The sequence below is a fragment of the Motacilla alba genome, chromosome 21, assembly GCF_015832195.1.
Source record: "Motacilla alba alba isolate MOTALB_02 chromosome 21, Motacilla_alba_V1.0_pri, whole genome shotgun sequence".
Taxonomy (NCBI): domain Eukaryota; kingdom Metazoa; phylum Chordata; class Aves; order Passeriformes; family Motacillidae; genus Motacilla; species Motacilla alba.
Window position 1 is genome coordinate 2646398 of NC_052036.1, and position 22630 is coordinate 2669027.

Here is a 22630-nt window from a genome sequence, read left to right on the forward strand (position 1 = left end):
CCCCGCCCGGCCCGGCCCGGCATTGGCCGCGCGTCCACGCCCGCCCCAGCAGCCGCTCGCATTGGCTGCGCTAGCGTGGGGGGCGGGGCCTGGCGCCCCCTCAGGGTAGCAGGGCGGGCCCGTTCAACGGCGCGCGCCCCGTCCTGTCCTGCGCTCGGTCAGCGCCGGTACCGCCCGATCCCGCCCCGCCTCACAGGCCACACACACCCACACCTCCCACCTCTCCACCGGTACCGGCGCCCCGCCCGCTGCCCGTGTCCCGTCACGGAGCTCGCCCAGCTCCCGCCGCCCCGCCCAGCGGCTTGGCCCCGCCCTCTCCCCGGGGCCAATAGCGGGTCAGCCCCGGGGCTGTGCCCCGCCCCGAACCCCGGAAGCGGAAGTGGCTCGCGGCGCTGCCGCCATATTGGTGTGTGGAGGGGCGGGAGCGGAAGGCAGGAGCGGCCCGGCGGCCTGTGAGTACCGGGACCGACCGGGGCCGCCGCGGGGTGGGACCGGGACCGGGAGCGGGCACTGCGCCGGCGGGCCGCCGGGCGTGGCGCTGACACCGCGGGCGGGCGGGGGCCTGCAGCGAGCGGCCCCTCCGGGAGCGCGGGGGCTGCTGCGGGCTCGGCGCTCCGGCCGCGGCCTCCCGGGGCTCGGCTCCCCGTTTGCCGGCGCCGCCCTGCTCCGCTCCGTGCCCAGGCAGCGCAGCTCCTCCCCGTTCGTTGTAGCCGGGCTCAGCGGTGCCCGGGCAAGGGGAAGTCCCCGCTTGCGGGCACAAGCGAGAAGCGCAGGTGCTGCTCTGCTGCTGTGGCAATGGATGAAATTAAACGCTGCCTTTTTTTAGTGTGGAAAACCAATCTGAGCGACCAATGGGATGTTTCCCCGTGGTTGTCCGTTCACCCAGTTCCTAATAAATCACCTTAGTGTGTTGCTCTCCAAAGACGTTTCCTCTATGAGATAAGGTAACCTGAATGAGTAATGTGTTTTGGCTGGTTACCTGCTTCATTTATGTATTAAATTTAAGAAAAATCTGTCTTCTGAGCAGACTTGTGCTCTAATTCTGTACCTCAGTGTGATGATGTGAGGCTTAAAGTGAATATTCTTAGTGCCGGAGGTTCTGCTTTTCAGAAGCCAGCGATCAGCGCTGTTTGTAATGAAATTACCATAACAATTGCGGTGAGAAGCGGGATTGTTCAGGCCGTACCTTCGCTCACGCGGTGTTCTCGGCGGCGAAAACTGCTGTAGTACGGCTTCGTTTGAGGAGCAGCCTCAGCTCTGCTGCTACAAACGATTCCCTGTTGGTTGTGTTCACCTGTGTGTGTGTGTCTGGCTGTGTTCAGCTGTGTGTGTCTGTCTGTCTGTCTGGCTGTGTTTACCTCTGGGTGTGTGTATGCCTGGCTGTGCTCAGCTCTGTCTGTCTGTCTGTCTGTCTGTGCTCAGCTCTGTCTGTCTGTCTGGCTGTGCTCAGCTCTGTCTGTCTGTGTGTCTGGCTGTGCTCAGCTCTGTCTGTCTGTGTGTCTGGCTGTGCTCAGCTCTGTCTGTCTGTGTGTCTGGCTGGCTGTGCTCAGCTCTGTCTGTCTGTGTGTCTGGCTGGCTGTGCTCAGCTCTGTCTGTCTGGCTGTGCTCAGCTCTGTCTGTGTGTCTGTCTGTGCTCAGCTCTGTCTGTCTGTGTGTCTGTCTGGCTGTGTTCAGCTCTGTCCGTGTGTCTGTCTGGCTGTGCTCAGCTCTGTGTGTCTGTGTGTCTGGCTGTGTTCAGCTCTGTCTGTCTGTGTGTCTGTGCTCAGCTCTGTCTGTCTGTGTGTCTGTCTGGCTGTGTTCAGCTCTGTCCGTGTGTCTGTCTGGCTGTGCTCAGCTCTGTGTGTCTGTGTGTCTGGCTGTGTTCAGCTCTGTCTGTCTGTCTGGCTGTGCTCAGCTCTGTGTGTGTCTGGCTGTGCTCAGCTCTGTGTGTGCCTGTCTGGCTGTGTTCAGCTCTGTCCGTGTGTCTGGCTGGCTGTGCTCAGCTCTGTCTGTCTGTGTGTCTGGCTGTGCTCAGCTCTGTCTGTCTGTGTGTCTGGCTGTGCTCAGCTCTGTCTGTCTGTCTGTGTGTCTGGCTGTGCTCAGCTCTGTCTGTCTGTCTGTCTGGCTGTGCTCAGCTCTGTCTGGCTGTGCTCAGCTCTGTCTGGCTGTGCTCAGCTCTGTCTGGCTGTGCTCAGCTCTGTCTGTCTGGCTGGCTGTGCTCAGCTCTGTCTGTCTGTATTCAGCTCTGTCTGTCTGTCTGTGCTCAGCTCTGTCTGGCTGTGCTCAGCTCTGTGTGTGCCTGGCTGTGCCGGGGTGGCTGCAGGGCGGTCGCAGCTCCTTGTGCTGGGCTCTGAATCTGATGTTCCCCTTCAAGACGGATGGGGAGAGGCTTTTCTCAAGGGGCTGGAGTGACGGGATGAGGGGGAGTGGCTGAAAACTTCCAAAGGGCAGGGTGAGGTGGGATACTGGGGAGGAATTCTTCCCTGGGAGGGTGGGGATGCCCTGGCACAGGGTGCCCGGAGCAGCTGTGGCTGCCCCTGGATCCTGGAAGTGTCCCAGGCCAGGCTGGATGGACACTGGAGCTCCCTGGGGTAGTTGAAGGTGTCTCTGCCCGTGGCAGGGGTGGAATGGGATGATCTTTAAGGTCCCTCCCAACCCAAATCATTCTGTGGCTCCACGATTATGAAAGAGAAATTGCAGCTGTCTAGGTTTAATCATTCCCTTAAACCAACACCATCCAGTGTTCTTAACTGTGAGCTGCCCTCAGAGCAGTGCCAGGACTCCTGCCTTTGGTAATTGTTCATCACAGCTGTTCCTCCAGCAGAGTTTTAATGGGATGAGAAATATTACCTTAAATTCCAGTCTGGGTCTTGTGGTTAAGCTGAGCCCCAGAGAGGTTTCTCCTCAGCAGAACTGTTGTATTTCTTGGTCTGCTCTGGAGGAGCTGTGTGCATGATAAAAATCATAAATAATCACACATAATGCAATATTTTACACCAAGCCTGATCCCTGCTCCAGCAGGAAGCCTTCAGTAGCCTCACACACGTGATTCTCCACTTGCTGTGCACAGGGTGACATTTACAAGATTGTCTTGTAAGGTCTGCTCGTAGCCCATATTTGCTGTGAATGTATCTGCAAAATTCATTTTGACACTATGAGAGTTTTCGTTGGTCTCTGATAAATTATTCCATGATTTGAATTAGTTGAATAACTTTGTTACAGCTTTATACTTCAGGACATTAAAAAATACCCCAAAATAAAGCAGCAAATGATGCTCAGCTGAGAATGCTGAACAATTTCTGCCCTGCAGAGAGTGGGGAGAAGAATAATTACTTATTTTTGCCTGTAATGGAAGAGTGTGTGTATTGTATGACTTTCTACTCGATTCCTTTCTTTTAGCTATAGCTTGAATCAAAGTGGACTCAGCTCCTGAAGCCTCCTAATGAGTCCCCTTAGCTTTTGAAGTGTAACAGGGCTCCCTTTTTTCTACTTTCTGATTATTCCACAGGATGTAATTTTCAGATGTTTACAGAAAAAATACACAGCTTTAAGGTTTTGTGCCTCCTCAGATTGAATTTGCTGCAACAGTCACTGTATTGCAACATTTAAGATGATTTTTTTTTTTAATTTATGAATGTTTCATACAGACTTGTTATCCTCTGAGGCTCCTGAGCAGGGCTGAGTGTACTGCCTGTATCCCAGAGTTACACAGTCCCTCCCACAGATGAGGATTCCAGGAAGCAGTGCCAGGGATTGCTCTTGGTGATGTGGCAAAATCTTTCTGCTTAGGAACCACTTTGTTTGGCTTCTATCTCAAAGCGAGCTGTAAAACTCACTGATAAGAAAAAGAAAGCTCTTCAGTTGGTAGCAGAGGCACGGACTGATAAATAATCCCCTTGGGTAATTTTTTTATTTGAGTTCAGGTCTTGGCCCTTTGACTGTACAGTTTTGCTCCTGTGTAAAACTCTTCTGTCACTGCTCAGCCCTTGGTTCAAGAGACAGAGAAGCTCAGTGAATGATTCCAGCACGGGCAGCAGTTTGGGTTTGGTGCTCTGGCAGAGCCTGAAACCACTGGTGTGCAGAGTCCTGAATTTATTTCTTCACTGTGTAGTTACTCAGTATTTAAAATCCTAAGCAGCTTTTTAAAAGAAAAATCTACTTCCTGTGGTTTTGTTCTTTGCCTCTGGAGCCTGAGGTGGCAGGAGGGAGGTGCTGCCATGAGTTCATGCCTCACTGCTCAGGGCTTGTACCTCAGCCTGTCCCTTAGCAAGGTGACAATGTCCAACTGGGCTGGTCCTCAATTTCCTTATGGAATTCTTTAATTCCTTCCCCAAAATGCACTGGATCGTCCTGTCTTGTCTTTGTAAATATCCTCTTCTTTGCTTTCTTGGACAAGGAATTTTCATTCATTTTGACATAAATGTCCTCTCTTCAAGAATATTCCGAATAATTTGTTTCAAACAGGACAAGTTGGAAGAATATTGTGTGTAAATGCTGGCTCAGAGAATGTGCTTTAAACCTCCCTGAGCTTAGATTCTTGGATTTCAATGTTCCCTTGTCCCATGTTTTGTTTCCACAGCCACCATGTCAGAAGGGGACAGCATTGGGGAGTCTGTGCATGGAAAACCTTCCGTGGTCTATAGATTTTTCTCAAGACTTGGACAGGTTGGTTTTGCGAAGGATTTTTCTGACTCCTTTAGAATCAGATCTCACTGCAGCTTCTTGAACTCACTGCTTGTTGGCTGGGTTGTTGAAATGCTGGAATCTATACAAAAGATTTCTTTTGAAGCCTTTTAAAATAGATAAATATCTCTAATAAATGGCTGACTGGAATATTTAATGGGCTTGTGTGACATTGCACAGTGAAAATACATTGTTACTGTCAGAAGTGAGGAGTGAGTTCAGATTTAGTTTCAAATTCATCTGAAGAGAAGCAACTTGCATAAAATACAGAAAATCTACTGCTTTACAATGCCCTAAGCATTAGAGATTTGGGGGGTTTTTTTTGCCTTTTTAAAAATACAGAAGCTTGTAAGTACAGTTCTGTGTAATTTATTTGTAGTAAAGAATACAAGTGTTCAATGTTCTTCTCTTTCCCAAAATACTCCTCCCAAATGCTTTCTTTTGCCCGTACTATCCTCAAATAAGCTTTATCCCTTGCAGTATTTATTATTTACTGTGCACTTTGTGTTTCCTCCAGATCTACCAGTCCTGGTTAGACAAATCCACCCCCTACACTGCGGTGCGATGGATCGTAACGCTGGGGCTGAGCTTTATCTACATGATTAGAGTTTATTTACTGCAGGTGAGACAGCTGGATTTGATGCTGAAGCAGTTCCAGATGTTGTTGCTGGTCTAATTTTGATTCTAAGAGTGTTTTTGAGGTGTGCTCTTAGTTTAGAATCAGGTGTGGTATCGTTCAGCACAGAAGGTAAATTGTGGAGTCTGAAGGGAGAGCACATCCTGTGGGTGTGGAAGTTGCTGATGCAGAGAGGAAAGTGTGTGAACACTTGAGGATATTCATCTGATGGCAATCTGAAATCACAGAATAAATCTCTGAAAACTGTATCATTAAGATTTTGCTTTAATATTGAAGCTGTATAACAACATGCTCAGAACTAGGGGTTCCTTTCTGCCATGAAAACCATGAGGAATGGCTTTGTCAGCATTTCTCTCCCTGCAGGCAGGGGCAGACTGTTCCCCACTAATCAGATGTTTCTGTTCCATGCCAGTCTGCAGTTCAGTTAAGAACTTGGAAACTGTTATTCCCAAAAATTGAAGATTATAGAATTTGAAGCTTTTACAGGTCATAGTAGTAGGAACATTTCAGACTCTGAGGCCTGCAAAGATGATTAAAAAAGGGATGGTTTTATGCTTTTTATTACTTTTGAAGTCCACATCTTCAGCATAGAGAACCTGGATGCTAGACCATGGTTTCATGTTGAATCTGTCACTACAGGAGAGATTTGCTCTCCTGTCATGTTCTAAAACTTGTTTTGATCATTGATAATTGATATTTTTACAAGCCCAGGAACCTTTCAGTTTATAATGAGGACATAAAAAAAGCTTCTTGAGGAAGCAAAAAACCCAGCTTGTTCAATCTTGTTTAAAAAATCAGTATCAGAGAATGATTTTCAGGAGGATTTTACCCTTGTGTGTTCCTCCCTGTGCAGGGTTGGTACATTGTGACATATGCCTTGGGAATCTACCACCTCAACCTCTTCATAGCTTTCCTGTCGCCAAAGGTAGACCCTTCTCTAATGGAAGATTCAGGTATGGAAAAGTTCCTTTTTAGCATCATTTGAAACTTGGTCAAATTTCCAGCTCCTTTTTCTGCTCCTGTAGTGTAAAGATAATGCAGTTTTAGCACTACGTTGTATTTTTTAGACCTGAAAAAAAAAATCTATACAACTTAACATCAAGAGTTGCTATAAAATTTGTCCTTTTTCATGGGCCTTGAATATATTCCACATTGTACTAGTTTTCTGTGTTTTAAAAGGAGGTTTATGTGATTCAAGCTCTCCCCATAGTAACTCGAGTGGCCTGGCATTCCTAGTCCCTATTTTCTTTAAAGGAATCCGTGTTAAGTTTATTTTAAGGAATCTGAGCTTCGATTAAATCAGCAACTCTGAACTGGGATCTTCCTGGAACAACAGAAATTGGGTGTGGTTTTGTTTTGTGATTTTAATGTTTTTTTAAGATAGAAAGTAAAAAACTGGACTCTGAATAGTGTAAAAAAACTACTGTGAGGAGGTTTTTGGTTTCCTTTCTGTTATTTTTAGATGATGGTCCTTCCTTACCTACAAGGCAAAATGAAGAATTCCGGCCTTTCATTAGAAGGCTCCCAGAATTCAAATTCTGGTGAGTGGATCCATCTGCCTGTGTTCTGTTTTTGGAAAATACAAATATCTGCATGACATTAATGGTAACTAGGCTTGAAGGATTAATTGTTACTATTATTTTTCAGGCATTCTGCCACTAAAGGAATCCTGGTTGCTATGGCTTGTACATTCTTTGAGGCTTTCAACGTTCCAGTGTTTTGGCCAATCCTTGTGATGTACTTCATTATGCTATTTTGTATCACTATGAAGAGGCAAATCAAGGTAACTGGGCAAGAACAGAGCATTTGTGATGTCAGGATTTCCAGCATTGCTTCAAACTGGCATTCAGTGCAGCCCCTTCAGGGGTTAAATGTGCTGCACACACTTCTTTTACTGGAGGAACTTCAGTAACTAATACTTGAACGTTAATTGTGGGGCATGTTTTACAAAACTTTATTCTTGTTTTCAAAAGGTTTTGGCTTTAGAGTGCAGTGTCAGGGTTTTATGCAGGTTCTCATCCACTTCCTGTGGCTATTTTGGAGGCACAGGTGTTGAACCATCTCTGGTGGGTGAAAAGGGAAGTTCTCACAAGGTGGTCTGAGGAAGTAGATGGGGGAAAGGGAAAGAACGTAGGCAAGTGTTTCAGACTTTTAAACAAATTACTTATGGTTTGTTAGCATTAAAAAAAAACAAACCAAACCACGTCATTTTTTCCCTCATAATTCAGAGTTTTGGGCATGTACTGTGACTCAAAGTGGTAAATTAAAATTGAAAGGGTATAAAATTAGTGCCTCTGTGCTGTCTCCAGTTTCCCGTGGTTCCCCAATCAGTCATCTGCACTGTAGTGTACAATTTGTTGGGTAACCCAAAATCTGAGGTTTATAAAACTGCTCTCATACCTATTTAGATTTAAGCTGCTGTAGGATTAGCTATTTCATTATCTTTACTAAGAACTCTTTCTGGAGGACTCAGTAGTTTACAGTGTGTATTAGAAACCATTTTTTCTAAACATTACGTATCTTTCTTGCCTCAACAACTTGCTGTTTTCTCTTTGCAGCACATGATAAAGTACAGATATATACCCTTCACACATGGCAAGAGGAAATACAAAGGGAAAGAGGATGTGGGGAAGACCTTTGCTAGCTAGGAAGAAGCAATCACCCCGTTGACCAATTCTACTGCTCACTAAAGGAACGATTTTGAGCCATTGTAACAATGCCTTTTTTCTTCATAAAAGTGATTAACAGAGTGGTGACAAAGCAGTTGAATTTTCATTTTACGAGGATCTTGCTGTTTTTATCTGAAATATCAGATTCTCGAGGAAACTGGCATTCTAACCAAATTGCATTGAGTTTATTCTCTTTTGTAAGAAGTTGGAGAAACTTTGGATAATCCCACGGATTTGGGATAATGTTTTTCTTTCAAGATCCGTTGCACTGGAGAGGTTAATGGCCTAGAGTTGGATATTTTTACATAGTTCTCCTGCTCAACATCACCCTGAAGTGCTGTGCACATCTGTGGAGGAAAGTGTAAGCTGGCACACGTGATGCTGTTTTCTGCTTCATGGCCGTGTGCTGTTTTCATAGAAAAATTCAGTAGACCTAAATTAGATGCAGAACTTAAGCCAGTTTCCTAAATGCATGGTATTACTGAGTTATAACCAAACAAGTATAGATAGGAATAAGAAATTACTAAATTATGGGGTTTGCAGTAGGGCAAAAATACTCATTTAGCTTCTAAAGCAACTCGTTTGTGTTGGGTTTTAATGCCAGTTTCACTGTTCCATCTCCCAGCAGATGCTAAAATTGGGCTCTTTCTGATGACTCAGAACTTTGTTCAAACTCTATCACAATTTCCTTTGAGGACCTGGAATTATAAAAATATATATTTTAATTGTTATTGGTTGGAGTTTCTTTCATACGTAGTGGTTTCTTCAATAATTGAAGTTGACTTCATGCAGCCCCCACAGGACATTCCCAAACTGGCCAGAACAGACAGTCGTGGGGGTTTTAACACAGATTTTCTTTTTTTATGGGGGGGAAAAAAATGAGAGATAAATGACCTGCATGTAAACTTTTTCATGTGATACAACTGCAGTTTTATTAAGTGACTTTTTAATTCCAAAATTTATTAAAAGACAGTGTTCCCCTTTCCTTGTTCTCTATCTTTATATACATCTCTTGATCTAACACTATTTATGACTCCTTTTCAATAAGGGTGGCTGTCACTTTACCTTCATGCAATGCCTTTTTCAGCTCTTCAGGGGGCATTCACTTGAGTTAAGCATGTTTTAGAACCCCATTTTTAACATGGTCAGGAGCTACATCAGAGGAGACAGAAGGGTAGAAGCAAAAATAGCTTTATTCTGTCAACCAGGAATGTAGTACCAGCTTGCACAGGCAGTTTCCAGTTTAAAAAGCCTTTTCTTGGACCAGCCCAAGCAGGAGGACAAGTATGAGGAGACAGAAGAGGTTTCCTTTACATTTGGTAGTGCCGTAGGTAGATGAGTTTCTGAGGATGGAACTTCTCTCTGCACAGCGGACATTCTGCCTACAGAAACAAAAGGGAATAGATGCACATACTGAATAGTTCTATTTAAAAAATCTGAATAAAATTGCTTAGCTACTTCTAGAAGATAATTTTTCAGTCCCAACTGTGGTACAAACTCCCCTGAGCTGGCCCAGTGTAAAGTGCTCACCTTACTGACCTCAGCTATGTCATTGTCACTGTATTTCAGCAGCTCCACAGGTGCTGGTCAGCTCTGGGTGCCCAGTGAGACCCAGGGTGTGAGCAGCCAGGCTGGGGGCACCTTGCAGCTGACCTCACCTATGTCACTGTCACTGTATTTCAACAGCTCCACGGGTGCTGGTCAGACCCAGGGTGTGAGCAGCCAGGCTGGGGACACCTTGCAGCGTGTGCTGTGTACTCACCCTGGTGCTGCACCAGGCAGTGATGCACTCCCAGCAGAAGAGGTGCCCGCAGGGGGTGGCTGTGCTGTGCCTCCTCTCCTCCAGGCACAGCGTGCAGCGCGACTGGCGCCCGGCCGCCTCCTTGCTCCTGCTTTAATTAACACAGGCACACAGGGGTTAATTGCACTCACCCTGCTCAGCAGAAATGCCGGGTAACACATCCTGAGGTAAAACCTGTGCTCGAGTAGCAGCCCTTTTCATGATGGTCTCAAAAACACCAAAGCACGAAGTCCAAGACACGAGCAAAACAGTGAGGAATTAGTTGTGCTAATTAATGAAATATTACATCAGACTGTAACCTAAATTGCAGTGTCACTCCTGTGCTGTCCCTGTTCATGACAGCTGTGACATTGCCACCTCTTTCCTAGGAATTAAGAACCACCTCTTACTTCTGGTGAGTGAGGTTGCGGTGCAGCCTCCACTCCTGCCTCGCTCTCTGCTTCTGTTTGAAGCTGTGCATCTGAATTCCAATGGTCAGCAGAAGGTGGAAGAGGGAAATTACTCCAAGAAGCTTGTAACTTGATCTGATACTCTGATCTTCTCCTTGCAGTCCTCCAAAATGCAGCTAGAGAATTCACAGAAAGAGAGATGTTTTGTTACTGTGGTGTTAGGAAACTGTTCCTCCTCTCCCCATCTGCAATAAACTCGATTTGGGACTCTCATTATGTCCAAAGATTTGACATTTTAGGATTTCTCAACCAGCTGTCTCTCAGGAGGTGTAACCACCTTCAGTCAGGCTGGACTTAGCTCCTGTCTGCCCATAAAAATTGCAGCTTTAATTGATTTGGTTTCCTTATGTATCTCTGAGCAAACAAACATCTATTTCGTGCACTGCTGCTGGGAATTGTTGAGAACTCTTTTTTGTCTATACACATATCTGATTTTTTTTTGTAAAGATAAAAAATTATCTTCCTATAGGAAAGTGCTAGCTAAATGTACACTGGGTGTTGTTCAAAACAGTATTTCCCATGGATTTAACAAGGCACCTCTCACTTGCAGTGTGTTTGTGGCAGACAGACTGAAGTTTCACAGGTAATTAACTTGTGACACCACACTGATGTATATTACCTGTAACCTCTTGACTGCAGGGACTTATCACCCCCCACATAAAGCAAAACCTTCCCTCTCACCCTTCTGCTCTGCAACAATGGCCAAATTCCTGATCCCTTTCATACATGCAGCACCCCAGAAGAGGCCAAAATGCTGCAGTGGACACATCTTGAACCAAAACCACTTACGTATGAGATCCCTGTGACCCTTTTGGACAGGTGATAGAACGTGCCCTGGATGTAGAACACGGCCAGGTGGAGGCGGTGCAGCAGGGGGATGGATTGTTTGAGGACACCCACGACTTGGGAGGCTCTTTTCTTCTGCTGCTCCGTCAGCTCCCCAACCTGCTTCCGAATCCAGCTGCGAATGAAGCTCCTGCTGGGAAAGCCAAGGGCTGGGAGGTTCTCTGGGCCCCTGGATTCCTCAGCCTCCATCTGCAGCTCGTGTTCCAGGTGCAGCAGTGCCTTTTCCAGGCAGTAGGGTACCACGGTGTGCAGGGAAATGAAGAGGGCCCGACGAAGGAAAGAAGGCACCTTCTTCTTGCTTGGGTCAACCTGAACGATGTTCACATATTCTTCTCCCAGAGTCTGATAACCTGAACAATGTGTGCAACAGCAAACAGGGTGAGAGGGTAACTGCAGGGTCATTCTGGATGTGGTCAGCAGTGGGGACAGGCTGTTCAGGCTTTGAAATTTGGAAATAGTTATTTTTTGTTGAATTAAGCATCATGGTGACATCCAGTATCTGCAGTTTCAGGCTTAAAGCAGGGATGCTTTTCACGATGTCATCTATTCCTGCTTTAAAAAATTGCTTTTAGAAGAACATCTGTCTGTGTTGATAAAGTGTGTTTGAACACAACCCTGACAATTTCATATTTACCAGAAGGTATTTATCCAAACCAAGCCCCAGGCAGGAAAGAACCGCTGCTGGGCAGTCTCAGGTGCTGATCACCAGCACAGCAGCCGCAGCACTGACGCTTCAGCTTTCAGATGTTGGCAGAAATGATAAAAAATGATAAATGACGGAGAAGGTTACCTGACAGCGTGGTGAGCACGAAATAAGCCACATCGGAGAGCAGCTCCACCTCCCTCCTCCACGCCAGCCACGGCCGGGCACCTGCGGGACGGGGGCGCGGCTGTCACTGCACCGGATCCGTGCTGAGCCGAGCCCTGCCGGGGAATTCCTCCCGGACAATTCCTCCCGGCCTCGCCATCAGCCCCCTCCGACCCCCATCCAGAGCCGCTGTGCCGGCGGATCCCGGAACACCCGCGAGGGCTCGGGGTGGATCCAACCCCCCCGCAGGCATTACCCGCCAGCCCCCGCAGCGCCGTGCCGGCCCCGCTGCGCAGCCCGGCCCGGTAGAGCTCGTCCTTCTGCCCGCAGCGCACCAGCCGCGCCGGGCCCGCCGCCGCCGCCATGGCGGGCGGAGGGACACGGGGCCTCGGGCGGCACCGCGACCCGGCAGCGGCGGAGCACCCGCAGCCCGCGCAGGGATATCCCGTCAGTGAGGGGCGGGAAAAGGGGCGGGAAACACCGCCCCTACCCTGAGGGGAGAAATGGGCGGGAAAAGGGGCGGGAAGAGTGGGAAAAGGGTGGGAAAAGGGTGGGGAAAGGGGCGGGAAGAGTCGGAAAAGGGTGGGAAAAGGGTGGGGAAAGGGGCGGGAAGAGTCGGAAAAGGGTGGGAAAAGGGTGGGGAAAGGGGCGGGAAGAGTCGGAAAAGGGTTGGGAAAAGTGCCGTGAGGGGCGGGAATGGGAGGGAAAGGAGTGTCAGGGGAGGGAAAAGGGGCGGGAAGGGGCAGGAAAAAGGGCGGGAAGAGCGCGAGGGGAGGGAAGGGGTGTGAGGGGTGGGAAAAGGGGCGAGGAAACGGACGGTGAGGGGCGGAAAAAGGGGAGGAAGGGGCTGTGAGGGGCGGGGAAAAGGGAGGGAAAAGGAACAGGGAGGAGCAGCGCGATCGCAGCTGAGGTGCTAAAATCGGTAAAAGAGAGGTCTGGGATGTTTCAGAACACAGTTCACAAGAAACACACCGAATCACCGCCCCCCAGGCAGGTGCACTCCACAACTTGTACAAATTCTCCAGCCCTTCTGCAGCTGATTTTATTTTATTTTATTTTATTTTATTTTATTTTATTTTATTTTATTTTATTTTATTTTATTTTATTTTATTTTATTTTATTTTTTAATTAAAATAAGCATCATGGTGCCATCCACTATCTGCAGTTTTAGGCTTAAAGCAGGGATACCTTTCATGGTGTTGTCTATTCCTGCTTTTAAAAAATTTGCCTGGTGACTCTTGTGGTAAAGCTCAGTGGCTTCTCGAGGGAGAGAGACAGCCACAGTCCTGCTGGCTGCCATAAGGCTCTTGCAGCTGTGCCTGATGTTTAAAAATAATGCTGATATTTTTGTAAAATTGAAAAAAAAACATTTAAAAGTAATGATAATATTTTAACGAAGGTAGCAGCATTCTGCTAATGTTTACAACACATATATGTATTTCTATTCATATTCATATTCAGTTGTATTTCTATACATTTATATTTACGCTCTGAGGTCTGGTACATTCATTTTTGCCAAAACATCTTTTTTTTTTTTTTTCCCTAGCAGATTTTAGTGTAGCATTGTTATAAATTCAGTTTTGCAGCATGCTAAAGTGAAGGGACGGTTAAACAGCAACGCATTCAATACATTTATTTGACAAAACTCCTTTAACTGGAATTAAAGTAGGTGTTTTCCTGAAGGATTTACAGATTGATATGGCAGGAACACACTGGAAAGTTTTGGGAGAGCAGGAGCTTGGTGGGTTTTTTCTTTTTTTTTTTTTTTTTTTTTTACTGAGAAGCAAAGAAAGGCTCCCTGTGGCCAAACATAACCACAAATAAACTGGATATTTGTAATCCTTTCAGTAGCCTATTAGTGCAGAGATCATGGCATCAAAGTTCTAATTAAACTGCACCAGAAGTTGTACGTGATAAGTAAAGCTGTGATGAACCTTACAGATAAGCAAAACATTCTTAATCCCTCCCTCCCTGCTCCAGGCGCTGCTCAGATTTTATTTGTTAGGGTGTGTGTTGCATCGATGGAATCGCGGGTTGTTCCCTCTGTGAAATTAATGGAATTAGGGGAAAAAGATTGGCACGTTTTTCGCCGTTCGACAGTAGGGGACGCACCTGCATAAGGAAATGTCCCACAGGAAATGGGGTCTGGAATGGGACATTTTCACACCTAAATCTATTAAATAAAAAACTCGAAGCTGCCACCCTGAATTATAGATTTTTTTTTAATATATAAAATTAAACCGATTGACCAATCCTTGGATCATTTTGTTCAGGATTCCAATCCAATCTCTCCTGGTTTGGTTTTTGTTTAAAGGCAGAACTGTGTGTATCTCACACATCCAACAGGTCACTTGTTAAGAAAAATACCAAACATATTCTGCTGCCCTTTTGCTGAAGTGGGTAAATGTGATTTCCTTATTTTATGGCTCAAGAAACCAAAGAAGAGCTCGAGAGGTTTTTCTTTTTGTTTTTTTTTAATGACTACTTAATTATTCGATTGGAAACCATTTATAAAGCTGAAGGTTGGACTCTGCCAACAAGTGTTAAAACATTTGAAGTGTGTTATATGCCCGTTTTGACTTATTATGTGGATTTTATTATATTCTAAAAGTTGTTTTGTGATGTTTTGAAGGGTGGGGGTCCTGTCAGCGTGTTTTGAACTGAGGAGGTGCAGCATGCCCAGAAACCTTTCCATTTTGTGAAATGCTTTCATGCCTACATTCATACACAGATTATAAACACGCACATGCATAACATGTTGGCTGTTACACTGTGATCTGCCAGGAAAATCTGATTCTTCTGCTTTGCGTTCTGATTGATACTGGTGACTTCAGAAAACCGACGTTATCTCTGAAAACGTAGCTGCTGTGTTTTTGATTACGTTTTTGGGAGCCAAGTTTCTTGATTTCCATGCCATGCTTCTCTGCTTTTCCTTCTAGCAGACCTGACAGGGGAACGAGCTGCTTCGCTGACGTTACCACAAGGAAGTCCAAAATGTAAAAAACCCTCGGTGCTCAGCAATGATTAACTTTTCCTCCCACAGGCTACTTGTCTGCGCATCGTAAAATCTGATTCTGCTTCTGCAGACCTGTTAGGAGACAAGAGGTTCGGAGCGCAGCTTTCAAGCAGGGCACCGGGCAGATGTTTCAGTTTCCAACCTGAAGAACAGGTTCTGCGGATGCAGAAGGAGCGAAACGTCTGCTCGGCATTGTTACCACCCTCCGATTCCTTTTGCCTCCTCCCACTTTGAACTTGTTACCCTGGAGCTGAACTGTTTGAACAGGGGCTGTAAAGCTGCTTTGTGATCAGAGAGCTCGGAGCCCTCAGCATGTGAAAGCGGGGCGGGATTTCGCTCCAGACTCCGCCGGTCCCTCCCTGCCTCCTCCCGGTTTTGTCCCGGGAATGAAGCTTGGACGCTCCGCGCCCAGGAGCCGGGACAGCCCGTCTGCACTGCCCGGCCGGGAGACACAAAGGTGTGTGCGGCGTTTGCTTTGCTACTTTCTCTTGCAGCCATCATCGTGGGGTACTTTTAACACTTTTGCTCACTCCTGGGCGTTAGAAACACAGTTTAGAATACGCTGCCCCAGGAGCGTGCACAGCCGTACAGCTGTAGCAGAATTTGCTACTGCTTTTGCTCTTCTTTTTGAAGGAAGAGGGGAAATGGAAAGAGCATCATGTCTAATGCTTGTTTTATTTTATCATGCTTTCTCTTGTTCATGAAAATGTTCAGGAACCTTGGAATTCTGTTAGTCCTAAATTTTTAGATTCTCTGAGCTTGTAGGGATGAAGCAAACCACATTTGTGATTGAAGTTTAGATTTTTCTAACTGGACAACTGCTTTTTTTAATGCAAGACTACTGCATTCATTCTGAACTGACAACCTGAGCCTTGAGCTTTCCCAGGTGTATGGAGCCAAAATGAAAACTGACTTGGATAAGAGAGGTTGGATGTAAAAGAAACTTCAGGTATTTAAATAAAATACCAGTTTAGCAACAGAACGTGGCTGATTCTGTGACTGAACAGCCAAGTCTTAACTTGGGAGGAAAGACATGCACAACACTTTGAAAAGGTATGCAACTTCTTATTTTTGAAAATTTTTAAATTAAACAAAAAACAAACAACTCATTCTTTTGGGCTATGGAGAAATAATTTTCAGTTCTTTCCTGGCATAAAAATGTGGGTAATGATTGCAGAGATGTGGCAAATAATGAGGATAGCTGGATTGCTGGGGCTGTGTATGCTCCAAATGCCTCAGGCTTCAGGGTTCAGATGTAGGTCTTAAATATCCCCTGAATCCTCAGGGTGATAATTTCTAGAATCATGTTCTGTTTCATGGTAGAGGTAGGTTGCCTGTTATAAAATAAAACAGAAGTAGAGTAAGAGTGGCTGCTCATTGTGGTGGGTTTGGAGTAGGAAATTGATGCCATGTTCAGAATGGAGCTCAAAGTTAACTTATTGTTTAAAAGAATGTGGTGAAAGTTTTGTCTGCTGGGAGAGTTTCTTCCGTCCTTACTGAGGGTGCAAAAGCTGTGCTGGGGAGAATTCCTTTCTGCCCAGTGAGATTAGTGTGAGAAACTGTTCAGAGCAAGTGAGGGGAGGTCAGTGAGTGCCGAGGACACTGAGTTATCTGAATGTGGGCAAGGCTGAGTGGAGTCAGAGTCACGGCGTTCTGGTGGCCTCAGGACTGCTTTGGAGACAGGGAGAAATGTTAACTTGGCTCCGAGCTCTTCAGCAGGAGCACTGCTTGTCACAGGCTCTCTGCTTTGGGCACCTGAGAGCAGAGGCCATGGCCAGATACAGAAATATTTGTCATGGGAGAGCTGTTAACTGTGGGCTTTTTTATTCAATAAGTAATATTTCACCAGAACTGCTTCTTTTTATTACATAAACCTGTATAACTGAATCTTGAAACACTCAGGGCTCACTGAATCTTATATTTAATGACTCTGTTGGCAAGATGAGCTCCTATAATGCAGCGTATTTTGATTATTCTCAGCCAAAGAACAAGTTTATTCTGGCTTTGCAAAAAGGGATGATAACATTCCAGTTTATAGCCAAGCTCCCTCTACATTGTCTGAAAAGGCTTTTGTTTTCATTCATCATTTCTGCAATTTTTCTGAATTAAAAGCTACTCCATACCTTACTCAAAGTGGCTGAGAGTATCTTAGGGAATGGTCCTGCAGGAATAACAGAGCAATAAAATATATGGTGTGCAAGGCTCTTCTAAAGTCCTGTACTCACAGATTCAAAACAACACAATCTCAGTTTGGTTTTGAAATAAATGGTACAGAGCCCTCAGTTCCTAAATACAGCTCAAAGAGGACAACATACTTGTGAATTGTTCTTGTTAATTTGTCCAGAGCTGAGAAAATTACTGTATAAATGAATTTGAGTGGGTTAGAGGATGAGGCTGAAGAGATTTTTCAGCAAAGATAATCTTACAGTTACTAAGGATTATTTGAATTTACTGCAATACAATTTTCATGCACCCAGATATCTCCGTTCTGCATATGTTATCTTTAAAATGACCCACTTCTTCCCATTATAAGCTTAAATTGATCTGATCTGAATATTGAAATAGATTCTCCAGTTTTATGCCTGAATCTTCTTTCTCTTCCACTGTCTTGACCTCATTTTTGAGTTCACCTCAGCTTCCTTTGTTCCCTCTGGCCTCGCAGGATGATGGCAAACCTTGTGTCCATGCCTTGTGACAATTCCTGGTGGCAGCTGTGACATGAGCTGTAGGTACTGGCCATGCATCCAGGCTCAGCTGGCCGAGAAGGAAAGCCCTGCATGACATGAGCCAAGCCCTGTTCTGAGGGTTCAGCTGTCCATGGCCTCTGTGTGCAACTCCTCAGCCCAGTTTTTGCTGCAAGTCACTGAAATTCTGCTCTCCACATCACTGCTTAGGGCACAGACTCTAAATCTGTAGGGAATTTCCAAACTTTTGATCCACTGTTTAATCTGCCTTCCTTTTGTGGGTGGGGGTGGAGCAGTTCCTCTCAGCACACGTAGGTGCACAGCAGAGTCAGTGGATAGGTACCTGCACACTGCAGGCTGTGACAAACCTTCACACATGCTGAGACAAAGTTCTCAGCTTCCTTCCTGCTCTTTGCTACCTGGCAGACGTGGGACTGTGCAGTCCTGAGAGAAATGCTGGGTGCAGACATCAAGACAAGCACAACCTGAGAGAGGATTTCAGATCCATTTGCATCACAAATACAGCATGAAACTCGAGAGGCTGATTTTGGTGTCCCTGGTTCTGATCTTGGCCCACATTTTTATTGTTCATCACAACCTCACTTGTTCCGTTTAATTAGGGAATGGCTCCTGTAGAATCTTCTGGCATGTTAATAGTTGTCAGGGAGCTCTGGGTTGCCTCAGACATGACAAGGGAGATCAGGTGGGAAGGTGAGGGATCTTTCCATGTTAGCATTCCTGGGAGAGATTGAAAGTGCTGCACAAGCTCTGTAGTTCCTGTTCCCTGAGGTGTTTGCCAAGGGCTGTTATGTAGAAACTTAGAACAGCGCTTTTTGTGTTCAGTCTGGTGTTCAGAGGATGTCTCCTCTCAGCTCTCCTTGCAGGAGAGCTCTCCTTACCTTAACGTAAGGTAACTTAAAAGAAGCTCCTCCCTGCCTCTTCTCCCTCCAACATAACCCCCCCTCACCCACCCCTACAGCTCGTTATTCCAGATTTCCTACTGCCCTTAGATGCTGGAACGGATTCTCTGGAAGTTTTCTCTGCCCTTAACTGAAAACATGTAATTTGTGCTTTATTAAATAATAATAATAAAAAACCCAAACACCAAAAAAAAACAACAACAACAAAAAACAACTAAGGAATGGAGCCTGAGGGAACAATGGCAGCTGCAATTGAGGTGCCTGGAAGAAGTTCTATACCCTGCAGAGGAGAACCTCAAAAACACAACTTTGGGATGAGTTATAATGGCATTATTTGGTAGGATTGCTGCAAGGACTATGTGAAATATTTTCTATTTAAACAACTGAACGGGTTTTTGTCTCCTACAGTATAAAGTGACCTGTCCCTTTTCTTCCCCTCCTGTGAGTTTAGACTGAGATGAGGTTATTGAAGTAATGTTATTTATTGACTAACCAAGTACTAAAGTCCACGATAAGGTGGAGAGCAAAGCAGAGCTGCACTTTGATATTTATTGGATCTGGCCCTGAAGACTTGCTGCCTTGTAATTCCCATGTGTGCACGTCACTGCCCTGTGTTTGACAAAATGAGGATGGATTGAGTGGTTCCCAGACCCATTCCTGCTAATAGGGAAGGAGATTGATAATTTAAGAAATTCGTTTGGATATTTGGCCAAAAAAACCCCAAAAAACCCCAAACTGCAGTGTCCTCTTGAAGTTGCCAAGCACAAGCATGTTTTTCTTGTCTGCAATATTCTTTTAGTGTCTGTCTGCCTGTGCTTGGACTCTTGTGTTTGACCCTACCAGGCATCCTCAGGAGAAAGCTGATGTTTGCCACTGACTTGTGGAAGGTGACAAGTTGGCACCTTTTCTCTAACTCCCCCAGCATAAATTAATCCCTAATATCCAAGAGATTCATCAGAGCAGCACTAAGCTGCTGTACAGAATTAAAGCAGTTTGATTAAAGACATTGTTCTTAAAAGAAATTCCTGCTCATTTACATGAAATTGAAGAAAAAACTTCTTCAAAAATCCGACTTCTGGAGAGTGACCAAGGCTGCCAGTACAATTGGCAGCATGAACGTTATTGGAATTGTAGATCTGATTACAGGTGGCATTGGAGCCCAGAGTCAATCTCTCCTCAGTATGACTCACAAATTCCCAAGAGCAGCAGAACCTTTTCCAGCAGTCCTCACTTTCTGTCTGTCTCCTAACAAGAAGATCTTCCTCCCTCATTTCTTCTCTGAGGCTTTTTGTTTTTTGTGGTCTAGAGTATGAAACTTTCATTTTCAAAGTTCTTTTGAGCCAAGCTATTGGATGAGATTTAGAACTTTGCTTAATTAGTTCCTTTTGCCTCCTAATAGAAATGGCCAGTTCTCCCTTGCTAATACAAAATGCAAATTTTCTTCAGAAGCAGGAGGCTGCTGTGTTTCCATTGTCACTTCAGACAGGTCTGGGAACTGGCTGGTGACAGGGAATGATGGTGAAACCGAGAGGAGTTTTGGCGATTCAGGATAAAGAGGGCAGGGGAGTACAAACAAGTCTATCCCTATAAACAAAAATTGTTACAGATTTCACATCTTGTTTCATAAAGTGAATGCTAAAGTCGTATGGCATGGTTCATACAAACCTGAAATAAATAATTCGGGTTTAATAATAAGTCTGCTTACTTGCATAAGGAATTTTCAGTTACATCATTCAACAAAAATGCAGGGCTCCTGCATGTGCAGCTCCAGCTCAGGCTGAGAGGGGCGGGTGAGGAAGAGCTGACAAATGCTAAGTGCTCCTTTTAAGTGGGATGTTCTGGGTGAAGGTGAACACAGCAGCCTGCCAGAAAGGAATCCTGATGTCCTCTCGTGCCTTTTCTGTACTTTCTCCTTTTAACCCAGCTCTTTGCCCGGTGCTGAGTGTGCCCGCTCCCTTGGGAAGCAGCAGGCGGGATCACGCCCTAAGGTGTGGGCTCAGCCCTTGTTCCGCGGGGCTGGAGCAGCCTCCTCTCCTCCGGAGCAGCCCTGGCTGTGCGCTGGCGTGCCTGGGCGTGCCGGTTATCTCCCCGCAATTCCCTGCTGAATGGAGCTGCATTCCTTCCAATGAGCAGCGTGTCGGAGGCAGCTCACACTGCAGCTTGAAAGCAAATCCCATTTAAATTCTTTAAAGTATTATTTTTTCCCTTCCATTTGATGGCGCTTTGATCTTTTATCCATTGATCTGCTTCCTGATCAAACTATTCAGGTTTAAGTGATGGCTTGGTTTTTGTGTGTTTCATCCATGGTATCAGTGTATCTGTCCTGGGAGGATATCAGAGCTTGTCTGAGCTCTGTGGATGCCACACAAAACCTCCCTGAACAAAAGCAGGTCTTGTGGGGTTAAGCTTTAAATACTGCAGTGATATAAAAATGGCTAGAGAATTGTTAATGGTGTACACAGCTTTTATTGTCTGTAAGTGATACAGATCCTGCCTCTAGGGTTTTAAGTCCTTTTTTCCAAGGGAATAGGGAACCTCACACAATAATCTTAGGTAGGGCTCATAGCCTGAGCAGACAGTTTAAATCTGGTTCATGTGGTCTGAACAGATAGAGTTGCTCTCTTTTGATGTCTTCTGCCAGTGAGCAGTGCTGTTCTCAGAGCCACCGTGGTTCCTGCTGTAACAGAGGTGAGGTGTTTCCAGACAGTGCAACTGATATTTCCCATCATTCAACCTTCATAACAAATTTTCCAGGAAAGCCAACTGAGCTTCTTTCATTTACTTTAATAGGAAATCTGGCCCCTGAATGTTGTTCTGAGATACCAATCTGTATTTTTAGGGGTTCATTGTGTACTTTTCCATTGGCTGCGTAGGATTTGTGGGGATTGGTTTGGGAAGAGGGGCTTGGCTTTTATTTTTTACCAACACAGGCATGCTGAAGAGAGGGAGGGGAGGAAGGGAACTCTGAGGACCTGTAGGAAGCTGTGAAAGGTGGGACTGAGTGCAGGAAGAACATCTTTTGCATGGAAAGTGAAGACATTCAGAGATCAGCTGCCTCAAAGTAGCTTCACTTTCAGATCATAACAAAGCATAAAGAACATGAATTTGACATAACTCGAGACAATAAAATATTTAACGAGCCACATCAATGTGAAGCTCAGCTGCTTTCACTGGAATGATGCTGCTCTGGCACCAGCAGGAGCACCCGTGCCCATTCAGTCTTCCTCGCCCTCATGGACATGTTCTTTGGTGTCTAATTAGTCACACTGATTGAACTTCCTCCAAAGGAAATGGCCTTTCAAATAAGCCCTGAAGCAAAGAGGTGAGAGAGTCAGCAAAGCAACTACCCACCAGTTCAGCTTTCTGCAAAGGAAATGGGCTGACCTTGCCTTGGTGTTAGAACAGTTCCATCTGTCCTGTGAGCCTGGGACCCCTGGGTCAATCCCAGGGTTAAACATTCAGTGCACAGGTACCAGGAATGGCACTTTGTGGCTATAAAATTGTGGTCAGGAGTTGCCCAGCTGATAACTGAGGCAGTGCCTGTCACCTGCAGTACCTGCCCAGAGCATGCAATTGAGCAGCTCCAGAAATGCTGCTGGGTGCAGTTTGGGCTTTTTCTCTGCACACATTGATTTAAATCCTGACATACCTTCTACCATCTACTTTGGGCTCCATTCTAAATACAACAAGTCAGCTCTGTATATGTAAGTGTATTTTTGGTATAGATACAATGATTAACCTAAAAGAAAAAAACACATTTATTCTGGGATGTACAAGATGAATACATGAAATGTATTAAATGAATACATGGAAGTGCATGAATTGATTTTGCTCAGTCTAAAGCAGAATGTATTCTGTATTCTTTTACCTAATTATGTATATGCCAGGGCATAATGAAGGGATCCAATTACAAGGACAGGTGACAGCATGTACAAGAATGAGTATATGGGGGGCACAGGTTGTATCTTTGATAATCTATTATCTTCCTCCCCTCTCAATCCAGTCAGCTTTTGGATCTGCCCTAAGTTTATAATTTGGGTTTCGATTCCTCCAGCTGTGCTCTGTAATAAAGATATTCTTTGCCAAATGAATGTCACTCTCTGAGATGTCCACAACGATTGCAGAGCCACAGGATGCC

At 45.5% G+C, this 22630-nt stretch overlaps 3 protein-coding genes across 5 annotated transcripts in view; 2 read left to right on the plus strand and 1 right to left on the minus strand.

The window, feature by feature from the left end:
- The first annotated feature begins 311 nt into the window (after positions 1 to 311).
- On the plus strand, positions 312 to 8953 carry RER1 (retention in endoplasmic reticulum sorting receptor 1). 2 transcript variants are annotated; one of them, XM_038159933.1, is made up of 7 exons: positions 312 to 452; positions 4559 to 4644; positions 5180 to 5284; positions 6153 to 6252; positions 6762 to 6840; positions 6947 to 7082; positions 7858 to 8953. In XM_038159933.1, the coding sequence occupies exons 2-7, from the start codon at positions 4564 to 4566 to the stop codon at positions 7945 to 7947; spliced, it is 591 nt and encodes a 196-aa protein (XP_038015861.1). In that variant the 5' UTR covers positions 312 to 452; positions 4559 to 4563; the 3' UTR covers positions 7948 to 8953. The 2 variants fall into 2 exon arrangements, with proteins under 2 accessions (XP_038015861.1, XP_038015864.1); XM_038159936.1 differs by lacking the exon at positions 312 to 452 and adding an exon at positions 827 to 944.
- Positions 8954 to 9142: 189 nt separating this feature from the next.
- On the minus strand, positions 9143 to 12338 carry PEX10 (peroxisomal biogenesis factor 10). Of its 2 annotated transcripts, none has more exons than XM_038159932.1 (6): positions 12129 to 12338; positions 11855 to 11935; positions 11008 to 11414; positions 10159 to 10334; positions 9731 to 9857; positions 9143 to 9350 (listed from the first exon to the last, which is right to left on the minus strand). In XM_038159932.1, the coding sequence occupies exons 1-6, from the start codon at positions 12235 to 12237 to the stop codon at positions 9279 to 9281; spliced, it is 972 nt and encodes a 323-aa protein (XP_038015860.1). In that variant the 5' UTR covers positions 12238 to 12338; the 3' UTR covers positions 9143 to 9278. The 2 variants fall into 2 exon arrangements, with proteins under 2 accessions (XP_038015860.1, XP_038015859.1); XM_038159931.1 differs by having other exon boundaries at positions 9731 to 9860; positions 12129 to 12337.
- Positions 12339 to 14724: 2386 nt separating this feature from the next.
- The window catches only part of PLCH2 (phospholipase C eta 2), a 76317-nt gene continuing 68411 nt past the window's right edge, over positions 14725 to 22630 (plus strand). Inside the window, exon 1 of the mRNA XM_038159467.1 lies at positions 14725 to 15345. The gene's annotated coding sequence lies outside the window, so the exon portion shown is untranslated. The remainder of the gene's footprint in view (positions 15346 to 22630) is intronic.

Coding starts and splice junctions, on each gene's coding strand:
- RER1 (XM_038159933.1), top strand. CDS start 4,564: ATGTCAGAAGGGGACAGCATTGGGGAGTCTGTGCATGGAAAACCTTCC. Junction 6,253..6,761: donor TTCTCTAATGGAAGATTCAG/GTATGGAAAAGT, acceptor TGTTATTTTTAG/ATGATGGTCCTTCCTTACCT. Junction 7,083..7,857: donor CTATGAAGAGGCAAATCAAG/GTAACTGGGCAA, acceptor TTCTCTTTGCAG/CACATGATAAAGTACAGATA.
- PEX10 (XM_038159931.1), bottom strand. CDS start 12,237: ATGGCGGCGGCGGCGGGCCCGGCGCGGCTGGTGCGCTGCGGGCAGAAG. Junction 11,936..12,128: donor GGCGCTGCGGGGGCTGGCGG/GTAATGCCTGCG, acceptor CCCGTCCCGCAG/GTGCCCGGCCGTGGCTGGCG. Junction 10,335..11,007: donor GGGTCACAGGGATCTCATAC/GTAAGTGGTTTT, acceptor TGAATTCTCTAG/CTGCATTTTGGAGGACTGCA.